The sequence below is a fragment of the Setaria italica genome, chromosome IV, assembly GCF_000263155.2.
Source record: "Setaria italica strain Yugu1 chromosome IV, Setaria_italica_v2.0, whole genome shotgun sequence".
Lineage (NCBI taxonomy): Eukaryota > Viridiplantae > Streptophyta > Magnoliopsida > Poales > Poaceae > Setaria > Setaria italica.
The window spans coordinates 7,188,548-7,206,205 of NC_028453.1; the positions used below are offsets into that span (position 1 = coordinate 7,188,548).

At 48.6% G+C, this 17,658-nt stretch overlaps 2 protein-coding genes across 3 annotated transcripts; both read right to left on the bottom strand.

Moving 5' to 3' along the window:
- Window positions 1–376: 376 nt before the first annotated feature.
- LOC101759188 (fatty-acid-binding protein 2) lies at window positions 377–6,479 on the bottom strand. Of its 2 annotated transcripts, none has more exons than XM_004964888.3 (11): window positions 6,085–6,479; window positions 4,815–5,424; window positions 4,454–4,664; window positions 3,956–4,031; window positions 3,747–3,849; window positions 3,020–3,088; window positions 2,893–2,929; window positions 2,724–2,798; window positions 2,286–2,337; window positions 2,156–2,200; window positions 377–824 (listed from the first exon to the last, which is right to left on the bottom strand). In XM_004964888.3, exons 2-11 carry the CDS (start codon window positions 5,333–5,335, stop codon window positions 727–729), a joined length of 1,287 nt encoding a protein of 428 aa, XP_004964945.1. In that variant the 5' UTR covers window positions 5,336–5,424; window positions 6,085–6,479; the 3' UTR covers window positions 377–726. The 2 variants fall into 2 exon arrangements, with proteins under 2 accessions (XP_004964945.1, XP_004964944.1); XM_004964887.3 differs by having other exon boundaries at window positions 6,090–6,477.
- Window positions 6,480–7,580: 1,101 nt separating this feature from the next.
- Window positions 7,581–10,221, bottom strand: LOC101759869 (serine/threonine-protein kinase RIPK). The gene is made up of 4 exons (XM_004964889.4): window positions 9,623–10,221; window positions 9,374–9,509; window positions 9,142–9,278; window positions 7,581–8,503 (listed from the first exon to the last, which is right to left on the bottom strand). Exons 1-4 carry the CDS (start codon window positions 10,022–10,024, stop codon window positions 7,832–7,834), a joined length of 1,347 nt encoding a protein of 448 aa, XP_004964946.1. The 5' UTR covers window positions 10,025–10,221; the 3' UTR covers window positions 7,581–7,831.
- Between the last annotated feature and the right edge of the window lie 7,437 nt (window positions 10,222–17,658).

Below are 17,658 nucleotides of genomic sequence, written 5' to 3' on the forward strand. Positions count from 1 at the left end.
AGCTAATTAATTAGCTTATCCTAAACATCATTTATATAATAACAGGTAAGAATGGAGGATACAACAAGAATGTGTACAAAAGTTTTACGAGCCATATACCTAGAAAAAGGCCATACTGAAAAAGAACTGTGCACCGTATCGTGACCATGGTTTTTATTTAGGGAGGAATCGTTCACAGAGAACGAACTTTTTCTCGCACTAACCCTAAAATCTTACGTACCTGCCAAAGTGCCAATGACATGGTACAATATTGTAATTTCTTTTGTCTCTCTGTATCGAGTTCAAGTAATTGCCGAGCAGTTCTGAATAAAAACGGCTCGAGCCGAGCAGCCAGAGTACCAGGCATCGAGACGCCAAAACCTCGCACAACCCAGTATGAATCAAAGATTTGAAGGCTTGCATTTTCATTTTATGGAAGAAGCATCTTCAATTCTTCATGTTTTACAACTCCTGGCTCAATGGGAGCATACATGATACAGCAGCTACGAGAGACAAAAGGCCCATCCAAACAGAAAAAATAAAAAGAATGGGGGCCCTTGAACAACTGAAGATGCTGCACCTTCCACATGTACATTGGAACTTTTGCCTGCTTCCTTGAAAAGGCGCAGATCACTCTATATACTTACAATGATTCTCGCCTATTTTCCCGTTCATAAGTGTCCTTTCTAACTGTACAGAAGAATGAAATAATCATCCTACTTGCTGCCCTCTTAATTTGTGCTTTCGTCAGCGTCTTGCAATGAGTCCAGCCACGTTCTGGGCAATGTTTCTTTTGGCCTCCAGTGAAATCGGTGAATCACCGATATACATGTCGAAGAAAGCCTCTGCTCATCAAACAATAATCAGTTAGGTAGTGATTGGTAGGCTGCACTAGTTCCTCCCGGACCAATTTTGACCAGGCTAAACCAATGCAAAGTGCTCGTGTTTGGTTAGGTGGCTAAAGATATCCTGGTTTGCTATACTCATGTTTGGTTGTCTGCACAAGGTGATAAGATGACTCTGTATTTGCTAGAGGTGAAGCGTCCCGTCCTCTCCGGTCCTCTCCTCCCTCCCCTGCATCTACTACTCCTCCCAATCCCCAACCCCGATGGTGCGCTGCCGCATCACCGCCGTCCTCGCGGTGTCGCTCCTACTGCCACTCGCCCACCTGGACTCCTCCCTTCCACCGCCACCACCACCACCACCACCGCGTATGACGAGTTCCACCTCGGGGCTTCCCTCGGGGCCTGCTCCCGGCGGAGTAGCTATCAAGCATCCTAAAGTTGGGTGATGGACCGATTCATGTCCGCATTGAGCTTCGCCACAGTTGAATCAACCTCAAGCGGTCGAATCGAGCTCTAGCGCCGCCCGCAGGCCCACATCGCCGCTCGCCTGCTCCCTCCGGTTGAGGCTATCAGCCCGCCAGGCCGCCGGCTACGCGCCCTCCGCCGCGAGCCGCGCCTCGTCGTCGCGCCCCTGCCAGCATCATCCTACCGAACCCAAAGTCAGTGGCCTCCACCACCGCCGCGAGCCAACCGAGCAGCACATGCCCCACCCGCTCCGCCCACGGTACCTCCCTCCTGGCCAGCGGCACCACCCTGCGACACGTGCAGAAGCTTTGATGCACCGAGGAGCTCCGGGGGCCACCGCCGTCGCGGCCGATGGCGGGGCACAGGTGCTCGCTCGGGTCCGCTGGGTAGGCGAGGTACGCGGTGTATTCCAGCAAGGGAGACGGGAGGGTGAGGCGACTCTGTCAACTTGGACCACCGGGGCTTGTGCGAGCCTGCATTAGTGGAAACGCATGCTCGCTGCGTTCCCAGAAAGCCACGCAACGCCCCCTCTTTTGCACTACCCGAGCCAGGCTTAGGAGCTGTGCAGGCATCCAATCACGTGCATGCTGCATTACCGAAGCCTGTCCAGGGGTCTGTGCAGGGAACCAATCACTACCTTATAGACTAAGGAACTATACTGTAACGTAAAGCTGCTCTAGGCCAATTGAGGAAGTACTCATTATTTAGTCAAATGTGATAGAAGCACAGGTTACTTCCTCTATATAAGCTTATCTGTAGACTGTTTCTTTCAGCACTCCCGTTCAGGGACTCAAGAGTACAAGGAAAGCAAAGTGCACGAAGTATAGCATCTTATGTAAATATTTACTTAGCAAGATTTTACTTACTGCAAAGATCTTTGCTCTGAACAGCACCAATTTGTCTCCCATCAACTGCACAGAAAATTAGAAATGTTCTTATCAAGATCGATCCAATAATACAGTGAAGAACAGCTCAAAACATGTTAGCTGGCCTTACTTTCTGTTATTAGCTTCCCATCTGATGTTTGACAGAAGTCGATCTTTGTACCCTGCAGTTATTTGACAGATATATTATCAATAATCAATGTAATAATGTGGAGCACAAAGGACGGATGCAGAGTCACTATATTCAGATCTAAAAATCAATTTATAAAATGCATCAAGGGAAATTTTCCTGGATCATAAATCTACTATACATTTCAAAGGCATACTAAAACAAAACGACTGCAGTTATAGTCATGAATGCTAATATTATTTAGCTATAGCTAGTTGGCTACAATATTATTCATACAGAAAAAATCATACTAAACTGTAAGAACTGAACAAAATCTTGGTGTAAGTTCATGTTCACCGTCACCGCTACCACAAGGAACAGAGGGTGTAGCAAAATAGTCAAGTGACCATAGTTACAGAGCACTGACGGATTGGACCTTACCGCGGGTATGGGGATATCTTCCGTGAAGTGTGAACCAAAGGTCTTCAAGCAGTGATAGTCTGTGTTAGGATTCATCTGGTGGAATGAAAAAGTAAAAGGCCTGTTAGTATAATGTTCTACACTCTACAAACTAGTAAAGAAGTGCTGTAGCAACTGAGCTACAAAGTACCTTCTGAAGACGCAGACCAAGGGACTTCTCAAACACACTGCAAAAGGATGAAATAATTATGAGCCTCGTAACAGAAAGACTATTTTTTGTGTTAGAAAAGGAACACGAAAGTTTTCTTATCGCTTACTCGCGCACTGCACCAACGCTAAGGCCATTGTAGTTAACTACCAACCTAACCCTCATATGAAGGTTTTCCCTGGACAATAATAGTATATATGAGTTCAATTAGAGGATAATAGAATGCATAAGCCGAGCTGCTGAGTTTTGTACCATACAAATTCAGTGTCAGCTTTCAGAAGCCTAGGGTCTACTTGCCCCCTGAATATATGCCTACTCTGAGGATTAAGTGATCAAGTGAGGCTGTGAGCTTTGCATTAGCACCTATCTGTTATGTGTAAGTGTCACGAACATGCTGACATGAATGACACAAATATACACATGCAGATACAAGCAGGAACCTGATGATAAGATATCAACTGATAGGAATTAGGGAGTATGCAGTGCTCCCAGAAACCACATAGCTCAATAACATATCCAGCTCAACTGATACTCCAAAACTCCTACATTACTTACAATGTAGGGGGTTTTTTTGCAGTCACATTAGGAGGTGAGAGGCCTATGCACTTCCTAAAAATACATGAATGCAAACTCATCTAGGGCCTGTTTACAATAAGAGGATTGCTCTATGAAATTTTAGGATTTAGTGTAAAAGTTGTACCAAGAACCTAAGAAATCGGATTCCAAAACCTCCTTTCCAAACAGGCCCTTAGGGTAAGTAACAAACTTTGGGAATAATCACAAAACAAAATCTGAAAACAATATAGAAATGGTGATATAATGATATATCAATATACCTGAGAAGATCTCTATAGAAATCAGGGTTCTCCATCAGTTTGTCAGTTGGAACAGATGCATACTTAGGACCCAGCTTCTCATGAATAGAATTGGGTTGCACATCTATGAGAAAATTTCATCAGGAACAAGAAGACGCTTCTCAAATAAACAGTATTCACTGGCAAACTGATACAAACAACAGAAACAATTTAAAAATTCTGTAACTCACATAAACCAAAAGCGTACAGGTTCAGATTTTTGACCCTCATTACTCTCATGCCTTTCAAACCTACCCCAACAAGGACCTGCAAATTTAATCATCAACGGAAACTGTCACAACGAGGCATCAAAACCAAGAATTTTGACAGAATGGTATAAAAACTGGAAAGTGATATATCAAAACTGAATACTGCAAGTCGTTCACAATCAACAAAAGGAGTATGCAGATACAGTATGAGTAATTGATCAATGTACGCAATGTACAGTCATGTAAACTTCTAATTCGACATCGTCATTCGTCAAAGAAAAATCACGATAACACCAAGCACACAAGTCTGACATATCCAACTGGTAATATTGATATATTGGTTATTACACCACTAGCTTGTCTAACTATAGGAGTGGTACATCCATTGTAGGGAGTTATTACAATAATTTCTAAAAATGAGAAACGGAATCAATTTCTATGAAACAAGGGAATCTAGGATTCTAAGAAAAAGGAAAATACCGTTGCTGATGAACTGGAGTCATCTTCCAGAAATGGTGGGAACTTGATTCCAGTTTTTGGTTCAATTGCATCTTCTTTAAAGATAGTACTTGGCACAGGAGGAGAGGCACAACTTACGCACTTTCCTTCTACATAAGGCTGACCCACCGGTCTGCTGATATAACCATCAGTATTTCTTAATGCGATTGCCTCTGCAAGCATTATTGGTGATCTTGTCCATTCAAACAAGGAAATGATCAGTCAACTAGAGATGGATATACAGAAGAAACAAGAACAAATGATGAAGCTAAGAAAAAAGAACAAAACAGAAAAGAAAGTGCATCACAAGTACAAACAAAATGTATGGGAGCATTAGCCTTACATAGTTTCGAGTGGTGGTACAATAGCAGCAGCGCCAGCTAGGGTGAGCAGATTGCAGGCGCCTTGCTTCTCAAAATCATTGCACAGTCGCACAATTGTTGCATTTGCAAGCCTAGCTAAAAGTAGCTGCATTGCTTGCTCTTCTCTTACTAGAAAGCCGAACTGCAATCTAGTCAAATTTTGCATGTGCGAGCTCACTTGCTTCATACGCAACTGACAGGATCTAGAACCAGACGCTGCTATAGCTGACAGCCAGTGGAAAACCTTAGGATCAGATGGTCTGGAAAGCCAGCAAAAGATAGCTCTGGAAAGCTTGTTGAGGCGATTGAAAGCTCCATGGACCATTACATTTCCAGAAGAACAAATCTTCCGATGATGTCTTAAAGAAGTCCCCATCACAGTACCAGCATGCGAAAACAAACTCAAACCAAGATCATGAGACATTGGAAGCTCTGATGGGAACTTGTATACGTATCCCCTGTCAATATCAAGGTTGGATAGAATTAACTGATTGGGCTTCATTGTGAAATGTCCTTCCAAAACACGGGCTTCTGAATGTAGGAAGTCGAAGGTTGGGAATATGTGACGAGGAAAATTTAGTAATCTGTCAACTGGAATAAAGTAAAAGATGAATCAGATAAAAAGGTCTTTTACAGTAAGAAAGCATAGGCATCTAGCAAGGATATGCATTGATGTCAAATAAAATATTCCACATAATTTGCTGGAAATAAACCCAGAAAGACAATTACTATTCAATCTTGACCTTGCTCTTGCAACTTTCAAGACCAGTCAACGTTTAATATGCTAATATGATAAAAAAAAAAGTTGAAGGACTCCAACTTTAACTCTGCATAGGTGACCGGGAACATAATCTCGCTAGCTAAACAAATTTTAACAACAAATATTTCAGTAAAACTAGAACTTCTTTTTTTTTTAAAAAAGTCCTTTTGTTGACCAAACTAATCACACAAAACCATCACCTGAACACAATGCCTCCAAGAATCAAAACTAAATCAAAATTCTACTTGGACCCGACCATTATGCCAGCCAAGCAATTTTTTTCTCTACGACCAAAATCCGTCTAAGCTAACACCAACCACCCTGCCACCTCACGATTCCAACGACCGACAAACAACTCCGACGACCATCAATCGGGTCTAAAAATAGGCTATTTTCTCGAGGCGGATCAACAAGCCGCTACGAAGACAAACCCGCATTCACATCTCCCCCATCACAAATCCAAGAACACGAAAGAAAGCTCGAACAATTACCGAACCTGTGGGCTCCAAATCGCCCGGAGAGGAGACCGCGGCAAAAGCAGGCGAAGGGCGAGAGGGTGCAGGGAAGACCGCCTACGATCCGCGCTTCCCTTGCGCGATCCCCCGGCGGATGGATTGTCGCGGATTCGGGCGCGGGATTAACCAATACGGCCCAAAATCCGAATCGGGAGGAAATGGGGAGGCGAAAAGGAATTGCTCCGGGGATTTTCCTTTGCCTCCCCAAATCCGATTTGCTCTCGCCGGCTCGCCGCGCCCTCGCCTCCCGCAGGGTGAGAGGCGAAGAACGCGTGCTCGTGCTCCGACGTTTGCCTTTCCTCCTCCTCCCCTCTTCCCCTTGCCTAATTGAAGGTGGAAGTGGAATAGGGCTCGCTAGCTTCCCTCCTCTATTTTTTTCACACTGTGGTCACATAAAGTTCGTCGCTTTCTATCCAAGTCCTCCTTTCCGTTCAAGTCCAGATCTAGATCGGAAAAGGTAAAAGTATAGGGGGTCTACGGTGAGAACTCCCGATGGTTCCGGGAAAGGTGCGGGTCCTGGTCGGGGAACCACGGGGATATTCCGCGGGATGATCGGACGGCCACCAGGGATCGATCGAGCGAGTAGGTTGGCCGGCGGTGGCCGACTGGCCGTTGATGTGACGTTTCCCGGGGGTTCTCGCGCGCCGACCGCGGAGAGGAGGAGAGAAACGCGGACGTCGGCCGAAGCACGTTTAAAACGGACCTTTTCTTCGAGTGACCACGTCGGCGTGTTCACAGATTTCACCGGTAATTTGATCTGGGTCCTGCTTTGACTTTTGATCGGTAATAGCAACGATCAGTTGCGAGCGGTGAGCCCGACTGAGTAGCCGTGCTTCACCCCCCCCCCCCCCCCCCCAAAAGAGTGCACTGCCATTCATGATGTGTTCCAGCCCACAGTTCGACTGTTGTATTTTGCTAGTGTGTTTTCCTGGTAGATAGGGAATTTCAGTCCACTTTACTGAAAGTTTTATCCGCAATGTAATATCGAGGGAAAAATTCATTGCTGGAACCAAAGTATACAACATAATAATAATTTTTCACAACTGGAGCAACCAAATACAAAATAATATGATAATAAAACTTTATCAACAAACAATATATACTGTGGGACAATGAGTTTTCACTAGTAGAACATCATAAAATAGGCTACGAATTGCAACCAAGTGCCCTAGGAGGCAACAAGGAGGAGGAACCATGGTGTTTCAGTCTTAGAAGTTTCGTCTGGGTGTAGACGGAATCAATCTTTGTTGCATGTCTCTGGTGGTGGTAGTTCGCTTGCTCTGTTACGTCGTTGAAAATTTGAAATGGTGTTCAAACTTTTCGCTCTCAGTGCTCCCGTGCTCTTTCACATGTTTTCTTGTACCACTGCATTTCTAGGTCAAAGGGGAAGTCTTTGTTGTTTCCTTACCTACCTTCTTCCTCCAATCATTAGCTCAACGCATTCGTAGACGGAAAATTCAGAGGAGACTATATGTTCAAATTGAACAGCTTTTGCAATACGTGTTGCCTCAAACTTCCAGTATACAAATACACCAATTTGAGGTATTCTCGGCAGTATACTAACAATACAATGAAAAAAGGAAACAAAATCTCTCCCCTTCAAATTCTTGGGAGGAAGAATAACATCACCAAGAAACCCAAAAACAAAAGAATTCATGGACACATTGTCAGCTATGTACACTTGTGAATCTTGTGATCCCTTCGCCGCTTTGCTCCGTTTTACTCATGCTCTGCTCAGCGTCGGCGGGCTCTCCGGCCTCTTCACCGCGCTGGCGTACCGCAGCGGGCTCTCCGCGTGCACGGCCGACATGACGTGCCTCTTGCCCTGCCGGCTGCCGGCCTCCGCCTCCTCGTCGTTCGCGGCGGCCTCGTCATCGGCCCGCGCCGGCGCCGGCGCGGCCTCCGCCGCTTCGGCCCCGCCGCCGCCGACCGTGTACACGAAGGGCCCCATAGGCACGTCGTCGTCGAGCGCGAGCAGCGGCTCCAGCGCGCCCACGACGTCGCGCATGGAGGGCCGCGCCTTGGGCACGCTCTGCAGGCACTGGTGCGCCACCTTGGCCGCCTTCTCGGCCGCGCGCGCCGAGTACTGCATCTCCAGGCTCGGGTCCATGACCCGGTGCAGCCGGTCGGCGCGGCGGAGGTAGGGCCGGGCCCAGTCGACGAGGTTCTGCTCGCGCCCGCGGCGGCGCTTGTCGACGGAGCGGCGGCCCGTGAGGAGCTCCAGGAGCACGACGCCGAAGCTGTACACGTCGCTCTTCGCCGTGAGGTGGCCCGTCAGGATGTACTCCGGCGCCGCGTACCCGTGGGTGCCCATCACGCGCGTCGTCACGTGTGTCGCGTCCCCCTGCGGGCCCTCCTTCGCCAGCCCGAAATCGGACAGCTTCGCGGTGTAGTCCTGAAGAGTGAAGGTCATCATGACAAAAACTTGCTGTCAGAATTCAGCAACATCTGCGTTCATCTCATCTATAATGTCAAGATCAGCAACAGTTTTATAAGGAGAACTACTGTGCTTTTGTACACTTGACTCCGTCAATGATGTGCAACGCAACAGTGGTTGGGGATGCACACGTCAAGGATGGTTACACTTTGCAACTGCTACAGACTACAGAGCATTAGGTTTCCAAACTAACCAAATTATTGTACTCAAATTAGATTATCCCTAACAGCCGGCACCTAGAATAAAAAGCCGAGGCGTTTTGCTGCGAATTTGTCGGTAGTTGCAGAACAAATCAGATTTGAGCACGAGTGTCACAAATTCTTAACGAAGCGAAGCTTCGACACGGATCGTTGACAACGTGCGCGAGCAATTAGCATGGTTGGCGTGTAGGTAAGAAACATTAACAAAAGGGATCCGGTTCCAACGGTAATAAACAATCTGCAACTTGACAGCGACTAGGCACAGGCACCTAATCATGCAGTTCTTTATCGTCCTAAATGGCTCGTCAGTAAAAAACTAAAGAGGTCAGCTCGTTGATTTTTGCGGCGAATGTGCTGTGCGCTAGCTGTTGATGCTAAGAAGAAAGAGAAACTTACCGAGTCGAGGAGAATATTCGATGCCTTGAAGTCGCGGTAGATCACCGGCGTCTCCGCCTCGTGCAGGAACGCCAGCCCCTTGGCCGCGCCGACAGCGATCTTGAGCCGCGTCGACCATGGCAGCGATGCGAGGAGATCTGCAATCACATGCATGAACGCAAGATGTTAGTGTCGGCCAATCGATCAGATCAGAGAATCCCACAAATTTTTTGATGATTGATGAAGCACTTACTCTTGAAGAGGTGGTTCTCGAGGCTGCCCCTGGGCATGTACTCGTAGACCAGCATCCTCTGATCGTCCTCGTTGCAGAATCCCACCAGCTTGACCAGATGCGGATGGCTCAGCATCCCGAGGTACACCACCTCCGCCTGCTCAGATCGGATTAGATCCAGAGAGACAAGATTCATCAGCACGCAATTAATTAACGTGATTGAAAGGACGACGAGAGGCTGGTAGTGTTTGGATGGTAGCGACGTCGTACCAGCCACTCGCGGTGTCCCTGGACGCCGCCGCTCTCGAGGTCGAGGTACTTGACGGCGACGTGCTGCGGGTCGAGGCCCGGGCGGAGGCGGGCGTCGACGAATCCCTTGTAGACGGGGCCGAAGCCGCCCTCGCCGAGGAAGTTGGCGGTGGAGAAGTTCTTGGTGGCCGCCTTGAGCTCGTCCAGCGTGAAGGCGTGCAGCTTGGTGGTCTCCAGCTTCCGCGACAGGTCCTGCAGCGACAGCGACCGCAGGTTCGCCGTGCTCAGCCGCCGCAGCGTCGGCTTCGTCCCCGCCCGCCTCCCGCCCGCCGGCCGGGCCGCCGCCTCCTCCTTCTGCTCCTGATCCGCCCCCTCCTCGCCGCCGTACCCGAAGCACCGCAGCAGGCGCTTCCTCAGCCCCATGATCAATCAATTCACGTCGTCGCTGCTCTGCACCCTCACCGCTGGCGCTCGCGGCTCTGGGGACTGGCTAGTGGTGGTGTTCAAGAACCGGGTGTCGCTGGTGGGTAGCGGAATGCCGGAATGGCGAGTTGGAGGACACGGGGGGACGGCGCGCGGGTATATAAAGGCAGCAGCTTTGCGGCCTTGTGGGTGCGGCCGGGTGGCTTCGAGGTGGGTGAGGTTGGAGAAGCGTCGCCTTTTTGACCTGGGCTAGGTTTAATCCCTAGCTAATTCGGCAGGTGATCGAATTAGGAGCTAGCGAGTGCTTTGGATCATTGGTGATGCTGCCGGGCCCGGGGGTTCGTTCGTTAGTTAGTGCCGGGCGAAAGCTCGGTGAAGCGTGGTGGTGGTCGCTGATGTGCGCGGCGGCGATCGGACGGCTCGACGCAGCCTCGCGGGAGCGGAGATGGTGACACGCCAACCACTGGGGTCTGGCCGGACGAAAAATGTGGCTCGTTCTTATCGGCAGGGAGTGGTAGGGCAGTTAGCTAGGGTGTTATCTGTTATGTGATGTTTTTCTCTCGATTTTTATATGGTTTTTTGGTAAGAGGTTTTTTATATAGTTGGGTGATGATGGGATCGTACGTGCTGGGCGATCTTGGAGTTGCGTTCCAACTCCCAACACGACCAGCCTGTCGTATCTGCCTGTGTGTGCGTACTTGCAAGACCTGGCCTCGACCGTTTCCTCAATGATTCGTGTCGTTATTGTCGATGATTTTCTTTTCTTTGGTTGGTTTTTGGTTGTGATGTCATTTTATATTGTTGGATGCCCCGGTTAGTTGAATGATTCGTCTCGAAGGAGCAAGGTGAGCGGTTTCAAATTTAGAAGTATTTCACGTGCTAAGAAATAATATTAGCTCGAAATTAAGTTGTGGAAGTGAACCATCCACCCTCCTTGTTTTTTTTTTAGAATGCTTTCCGCATATATGTGTTATGAAGAAGTGCAAAGATGCACAAAAGTTTTAAAAATCACACAATCATCATAAGGACATTTTTTCTGTTCACAAATTATGAAAAAAGAAAAATGGACGTGGAGTCCTCCCCTTTTGACTAATGTATTTGATTGAATTTTCAAATCTTTTTTCTACCACAACCGTGTGCAGTGTGACCTCACCGCTAGCGTGCCCATACGAACTCTACATTATAGAACACTATCTCATTTTCAACACAAAATCATTTTTATGAACTCATCCATGACCTGTTAATCACGGATCTATATTGCTCAAAATGTACAATCGCGTGGAAGGTTCACAAGCTACTATATATGCGCCGTCTGGGCCTACTACTACGTATACACGCCGTCTGACCAAAACACGAGTTGTTTTTGCATGTCTTTTTTAGAATAGGTTTCTCTTTCCCACTGTTTTTGTTTAATTAGCAAGTGGCGGCCGGCAAGAGCTTTCCCAAAGGTTAGAAAATAAAGTTGGTCGTGACTAGCTACTTCATAATCCTGTGGATGGGTACAGCAAAGTAGCTAGTGGTTGCAGTTGGTAACCTCTCTCTCTTAATAAGGGGAAAAAAGAGAGGGATAGGAGAAGCCCTAGCTGTTGGAGATTAATTGGAAAAGGAACTTGGTACCCAGAACTTTCATTCATTAGTACTATATGGGGTGTTTGGAGGGGGTCCCGTTTTAACCAAATTTTAACCTCTGGCTCCCAGGAGGGCTAAAAGAGGGGTGCTAAACTTTAGCCCTCCCAAATCTTTTAGCCCCTCTAAGGGGTGCTAAAATGGACTAAAAGAGCTAAAAGTGGTCCAAGATACCATTATTTCCCCTTGCCCCCCTCCCCGCACTCCTCTCTTTCCTCCCTCGTGACACCCCCGCGACCCTCTGCCCGGCCCCACCGCCTCCAGCCGGCTCCGCGGCCTTCGCCCGACCCCACCGCATCCGCCCGGCACTGCCGCCTCCGGCTAGTCCTGCGGCCTCCGGCAGCACCGCCGCATCAGCCCGACCCCGCCGCCCATGCCGCCACCGCGGCCTCTGCCGGCACTGCCGCATCTGCCCGACCCTACGGCCTCCGCCGGGCCCCGCCACCTCCACTCGGCACTTCGCTGCCACCGCCGCCGCCGCGTGGATCTGCCTCACTGCGGTCCTCGCTGCTGCCGCGGCTGCGGGGCTCTGGCGCCCACAGCTGTCGCCACCGCCACCACGAAGCCTCTAGAGCTAGATCCGGCCCCCACGGATGAGGCACCGACTGTGCCGTCCTGCGCATCGGAGCCGCCCTAAGTGCGTCGTCGCCCAAGGAGCGGGAGGATGAAGCGGAGGAGCACGATGACCGGGAGGATGAAGCGGAGGAGCACGACGGCGACGACGCATGCGCGTATTGGACTCGATCGAAGATGATGAGGGGCCCTTGCGGATGGAGAGTTTGCACTGAGTCAAAGGAAAGAGGGGAGAAGGGGTAAAGGATAGGAGAGAAAGTAGGGGTAAATAAGTCTTTTGTCAACACAGGTGCTAAAGTTTAGTCCTCCACCCAAACACCCCAAAGGACTAAAGTTTAGCACTCCATTTGAGTGAGCTAAACTTTAGCCTAGGGCTAAACTTTAGCCCCTTTCTCCTAAACAAGGTCGATATCCACGCCAGCAACAAAGTGGTAAAGAAAGGTCGTTTATTTCACCTTCCAAACAAGAAAAGAGACGAGATTTTCGTGTTGCAAATCGTCCAGTTTAAAAACAACGGTTCCATTTCAGCATGGTGCTTTGTGAATCGTATCCCGTTGTAGAAAGCGCGACGCAAAATCTCCCACCACTATGGGTGTGCCATGGCTTATAAGTTAACATGATCTTATTACGACAACTTTTGCGAAGATCAAAACTTTTCATTTTTAATAGTGGAATGCTTACCAATGAGCGGGGAACGAATAAAGTGGAGCCACGCAGCAGGGTTAATGGACCCCCACACATGGCTTGTGACATTCCTTCACACATACTATATCATATATTCATATATATATGTTGCTATTTACCACAAATCTAATGAAGTAACCTCTCTGCCGAAATGTCTCTCTCCTGGGGCTACTCGATCTTTAAGATGCTTTTAATTCACAGCAAAGCCCCCACATATCAAAGCTTCAGGGTCCACCAGGAGACATAGAATATCATGACATGACCACTGTCTGTGCACAACAACAACGACGCCATCGGCACTCACCTGGTTGAGTGGAAACCCTTTTTCTTTTGTGTGTGTGTGTGTTTGCATCCACATTTCGTGCAGAAGAAAAGCACCTGACTCCCGATCGAGCACACACTGATCGTCCGATGGACGTTAGCGTTTCGATAAGAAAAAAGGACTCGCACTCGCACGTGCTGTCACCAGTGTTTTCAAATCACTCGATTAATCACCCCAATTTATCAATGATTAATCAAGAAATCGGTCCCTAGCCACAAGGGGATTCGATTTGATTATATTACCTAGTCGATCGATCAAGCGAGTTTCGTCGACGATCGACTAATCGTCGATTAGTCACGACTAATCAGACATGTCTAGTCAAACGACTAGCCCTTGAGTGTATAATTTGGGATTCAGCTAAGTAGTAAGCCTAGCTGGTAAGCTCAAATTTAATCAGTCTTTACCTAGCCCGATTTGCCCCGATTTGCATATACCACCATTCGCTCAGCACGAGTGGGAGAGGGAAAATTTCCAGTTTATCCACGGGGTGACGGGAGGGCCAGGCCCCCCCGTTCCGAAGCTTCGGTGGCACGGGAGGCCGGCCGGAGCCGGATCGATCGATCCAGCCCGCGCGCTGGCTCCTCGCGTCCGCCGCGTGCGCAGGCGCGGCACGGAGCGGCGGGGCGCGGCACCTGAGCGCTGTTACGTCACGAGCGCGTGCTGGGGGTCCGGTCCGGGTCGCGTGTCTCGTGTGGGTCTGGGTCGCTGCTGCTGCTGCTGCGCGCGCGCGTCCGCATGTGCTCTTTGAGTCGCTTCTGTGGTCCTCGCCGTTGATCGCACTGGATCGCGTGCGGTTACTGTGACAGCCAATGTTTTCAAATAGTTAAATCGAGCCTCGTCGCTAGGGCAGCGATTAGATGATTAATCGTGGCTAGACACTGATTAATCGCGGTTAGTTTTGGGCTAGTCGTCCGAGTCGACAACTCGGTCTAGAGCAATCTAGGTTGCCATTTTGAGCCAGAGTACATGCATCTGCAAGTTAAAAATTGGGACATGCAATGTCAGTTGCCACTTTAAGGCACAGTACCTATATCCGCAAATGAAAATTTGCGGATAGCGCTAGCACCCCTGCGCTCCACTGTTTAGCAAGGGTGCGAGTCCAAAAGATTCCGCACCCTCCCGAAAACGTACGATGGAGCTGCCCTGACGGGCTCGCGAGATCTGGCGGTTTCCCATCCCGGTCCGGCTCGCGGCGCCACGCACTCGAACGCGATCGATCGATTCTTCTCTGGAGTCAAACGAGGCGCTCGCGGGATCCGGGATTCCGGGTCAAGGGGCGCCTCCTGACTCCTGAGCTGCGTCATCGGGAATTCGGGATCGGCTTGTGCTGTGGGGAGCAGGTGTGCCTGTCCTGTTGGGTCTTCTGACCGACTAGCCGTTCCAGCTGCCCATCGGTCTGGTGGTCCGGGTGGTAAGAAGACGGGCACAAAGACTAGCGGGGCGTTGACTGTGCATTTGCGGCACGTTTTTTATGCTCACTAGCTACTTGCTGATGTTTATACTAGTATACGCTTGTGGTTTGTTGCGCGGTCAACATGCCGTGCAGGGTGAATGGTTGCGCTCGTTCGCTGAGAGGTCCCTCGGCTACTACATTTGGGGGGCCAGTTAGTGTAGGGACAGGATGAAGAGCAAGTGTGCATATCAAAGTGCAAGTGTGCTTAGTATACAGGATATAGTGGCTTGACCTTCACAAATGGCATGAAGCTGGGGCCTAAAGATGCTAATGATAGGTCTAATGAGTAAAGAACTAACTTTTTTTTTTTAGAAAAAATGTCTCTTTCCTGGCGCTAAGAAGCCTAGCCAGACAGAGAGCAAAGAATTGCTTGGCCAACTTTTCACCGTTTTCCCATTACACATTCAATCCCTTTCATTCCTGCTGCATTTCAAAGCTATTGTGGTTCGGAAACATTCCGAAAGCTGGTAAGGTGAGATTTAGAAACTAGTTTTTATAATATGTCATCACTTGCTACATAATTAATTTATATTAAAAGATATTTGAAATGTGAATTATTATTGATACAGCTTTATAGACTAAGCATGCATATAATTGGACCAATTATTCGTTAAAGTCAATGAAATTCTTCTTTTACTCCTAATACGTCTCATATTTTGAAACATCTTATATTTTGAAATGAAGAGAGTATGATCTTTTATAACAACGTGGCAAAGAAGAGAAGGAGCAGCCGAGCTGTTGTGCTTGCTTTCTGACCGACTGCGGGTAGTAAAGACACAGTGGGCCATTGATTGTACATTCGCGACACGTTTTTTTATGCGCACTTGTTGCCCCATATCAACGTATTGTGCAAATTGAATGGGTGCAGGAGTTATCAAGAGGGCACGTTTGGGTAGGACCACTGCCAGCCCAGTTGAGTGACACACTAGGGGCGCGTGTGGTTCGTTGCTGAGGCTAGCCTGACTCGTACCTGGAGCCAGGCTCCCGCTAGCCAGGCTCAACGAATGCAACATGAGTTTATTTGGTTGCACGCATTAAGCTGGTCAGGTCGTGAATAGAAATTGTTTGGTTGCTCGCACGAGAATATATTGCATGAGATAAAATACTACAACCAAGTATCATTATGCTATTTATATTGTGTAAAATATTTTAATAGTTCTTACTTTAACTCATTAAATCTTAATCACTCTTAAAAAACACTAATCTCACTTAATATATGCTAATCACCTATTAAATATCATGATTAGCTAGCAGCTGCCTGCATCCAGCGAGCCTGGCCGGCGAGAAACGGATTTCATTTTCGTTTCCCGGGAGTCAGACTCACCAGTGCCTTTTGCATGCGCCGAGCCCGGCTCTGGCCAACATGCAGGCAACCAATCAACAACAACATGCATTGCTGGAGCCTGGACGAGCCTCGTGCGACCAACCAAATGCGCCCTAGAAAACCATGGCGCGGCATTGCCGCGCCTATGCCGAGTTTTTGCTGATTATACCAACAGTTATGGTCTTTGTTATATCCATCTTGAATTTTTTAGCCGAGGTAAGAAGAAAAATGGTCGTTCAGTGTTTCTACACTTCTAAAACGACATGTTTTTTCATTGCTTCGTATACTGTGTCAAATTTCTCTTTGTTAGGGGCAGGATTATTATTATCAGGTACCTTAATAGGAAGCTAATACCTAAATAAGAAGCCAACATAAATTTTAAATGAGAAAGGTATTTTGTTGGCTTCCTGCTTCTTCAGTCAAGACTCAAGAGGGCTTGCAAGTAGGTTAGCTACCTTGAGCCGGTCACTACGGAAATGCAATTCAAAATTGCCTTTTTTTTTTGAAATGTGAAGATTGCATTTCGATACAAATTTGTTTAATGGAAAAGGAATTGACCTCTGATAAGTTCTAAGTAGACACTATTGTAAGCTACTGCTAATTTTATATTTCAAACAAAAACAGGCAAATTAATATTTCCAAGAATCTGAATAATTTAACCAATCATTGCTCCCATTTGTCTATTGAGCGACCTAATAAGAATCAGGTTCGTAACTCAAAGATTGACAGCGCCACAGCGGAATTGAACTCAGAGCTCAATTACGGATCAAGTTGACAGAACAGTACTTGTCTATCTCGTGGGCACGCAGGCCTGAGACCCGTATGTTTGCCGTACGGCCCTCGGAAGCCGCCACCGCGGAGGAGGACCCAGCTATGGACGGCACAGGGTCGTGCTACACTGCTACCCGGCAGTGGGCGGTCGCGGCGGCGTAGCGCAGCTCGTCGCGGTCTGGCCGCCGTATCTCGTCTCCAGTCACGAGGAAGCCCTCCTCGGGTGGGCAACGACGCGTCGGATCTCCGTGTGCGTGGTCATTTGCGCCTGAGACCTTGCAAGGCGCGTCAGCGACGGGCTGATGGCCCGGCCTGCCCGTCCCGCGCGCCAGGCGCCGAGGCCGTTCCCTTGCTTGCCGGATCTGCAGCCGGCGACGCCGCTCCGCTCGCCCGCCCTACGCGGCACGCACTGACCCACGTCGTCCTTAACCTCCTCGCGACGGGGGTGGCTGCCGGCCGGATGCATCGAGGGAGCTTGGTTCTGGAATTTGACCGGAGGAAGAAGACACAGCCGATGGTCAATGTAAGCCGGGGGCTTGAATCTGATCGTTGGTATGGGAATGGACCACCGAGAAAATTTAGGTGACGTGGCTGGACGAGTGCTCGAGAAACACCCTAGAGCCTGACCAAGATTCGTCTTTTAAAGATACGATGAATGGCTTTAATCAACCAATCGCTGTTGATGGTTAGAGGCGTTCATATTGAAGCGCAACTCGGCTAGAGAATCCGTGTAATTCAGACTTCAGTGGGACTAGCGTTCACAAGCTCACAACTGATCAGAGCGTTTTAAAGACATCGATTGGTATACAAAGAATCAAACAACAGACACGCCTAGCCATCAGTTTGCGGAAACAACTGGTTGTTCGATTCCATTATTTCCC

Bases quoted from the DNA above. Each gene is read 5' to 3' on its own strand.
- LOC101759188 (XM_004964888.3), bottom strand. From the start codon at position 5,335: ATGAAGCCCAATCAGTTAATTCTATCCAACCTTGATATTGACAGGGGA. The intron at 4,032-4,453 runs GTATTTTCCTTT...TTAAATTTGCAG, and splicing joins ACTCCAGTTCATCAGCAACG to GTCCTTGTTGGGGTAGGTTT. The intron at 2,201-2,285 runs GTAAGGCCAGCT...TTTTCTGTGCAG, and splicing joins TGGGAAGCTAATAACAGAAA to TTGATGGGAGACAAATTGGT.
- LOC101759869 (XM_004964889.4), bottom strand. From the start codon at position 10,024: ATGGGGCTGAGGAAGCGCCTGCTGCGGTGCTTCGGGTACGGCGGCGAG. The intron at 9,510-9,622 runs GTACGACGTCGC...CGATCTGAGCAG, and splicing joins AGGGACACCGCGAGTGGCTG to GCGGAGGTGGTGTACCTCGG. The intron at 8,504-9,141 runs GTAAGTTTCTCT...TTCACTCTTCAG, and splicing joins CGAATATTCTCCTCGACTCG to GACTACACCGCGAAGCTGTC.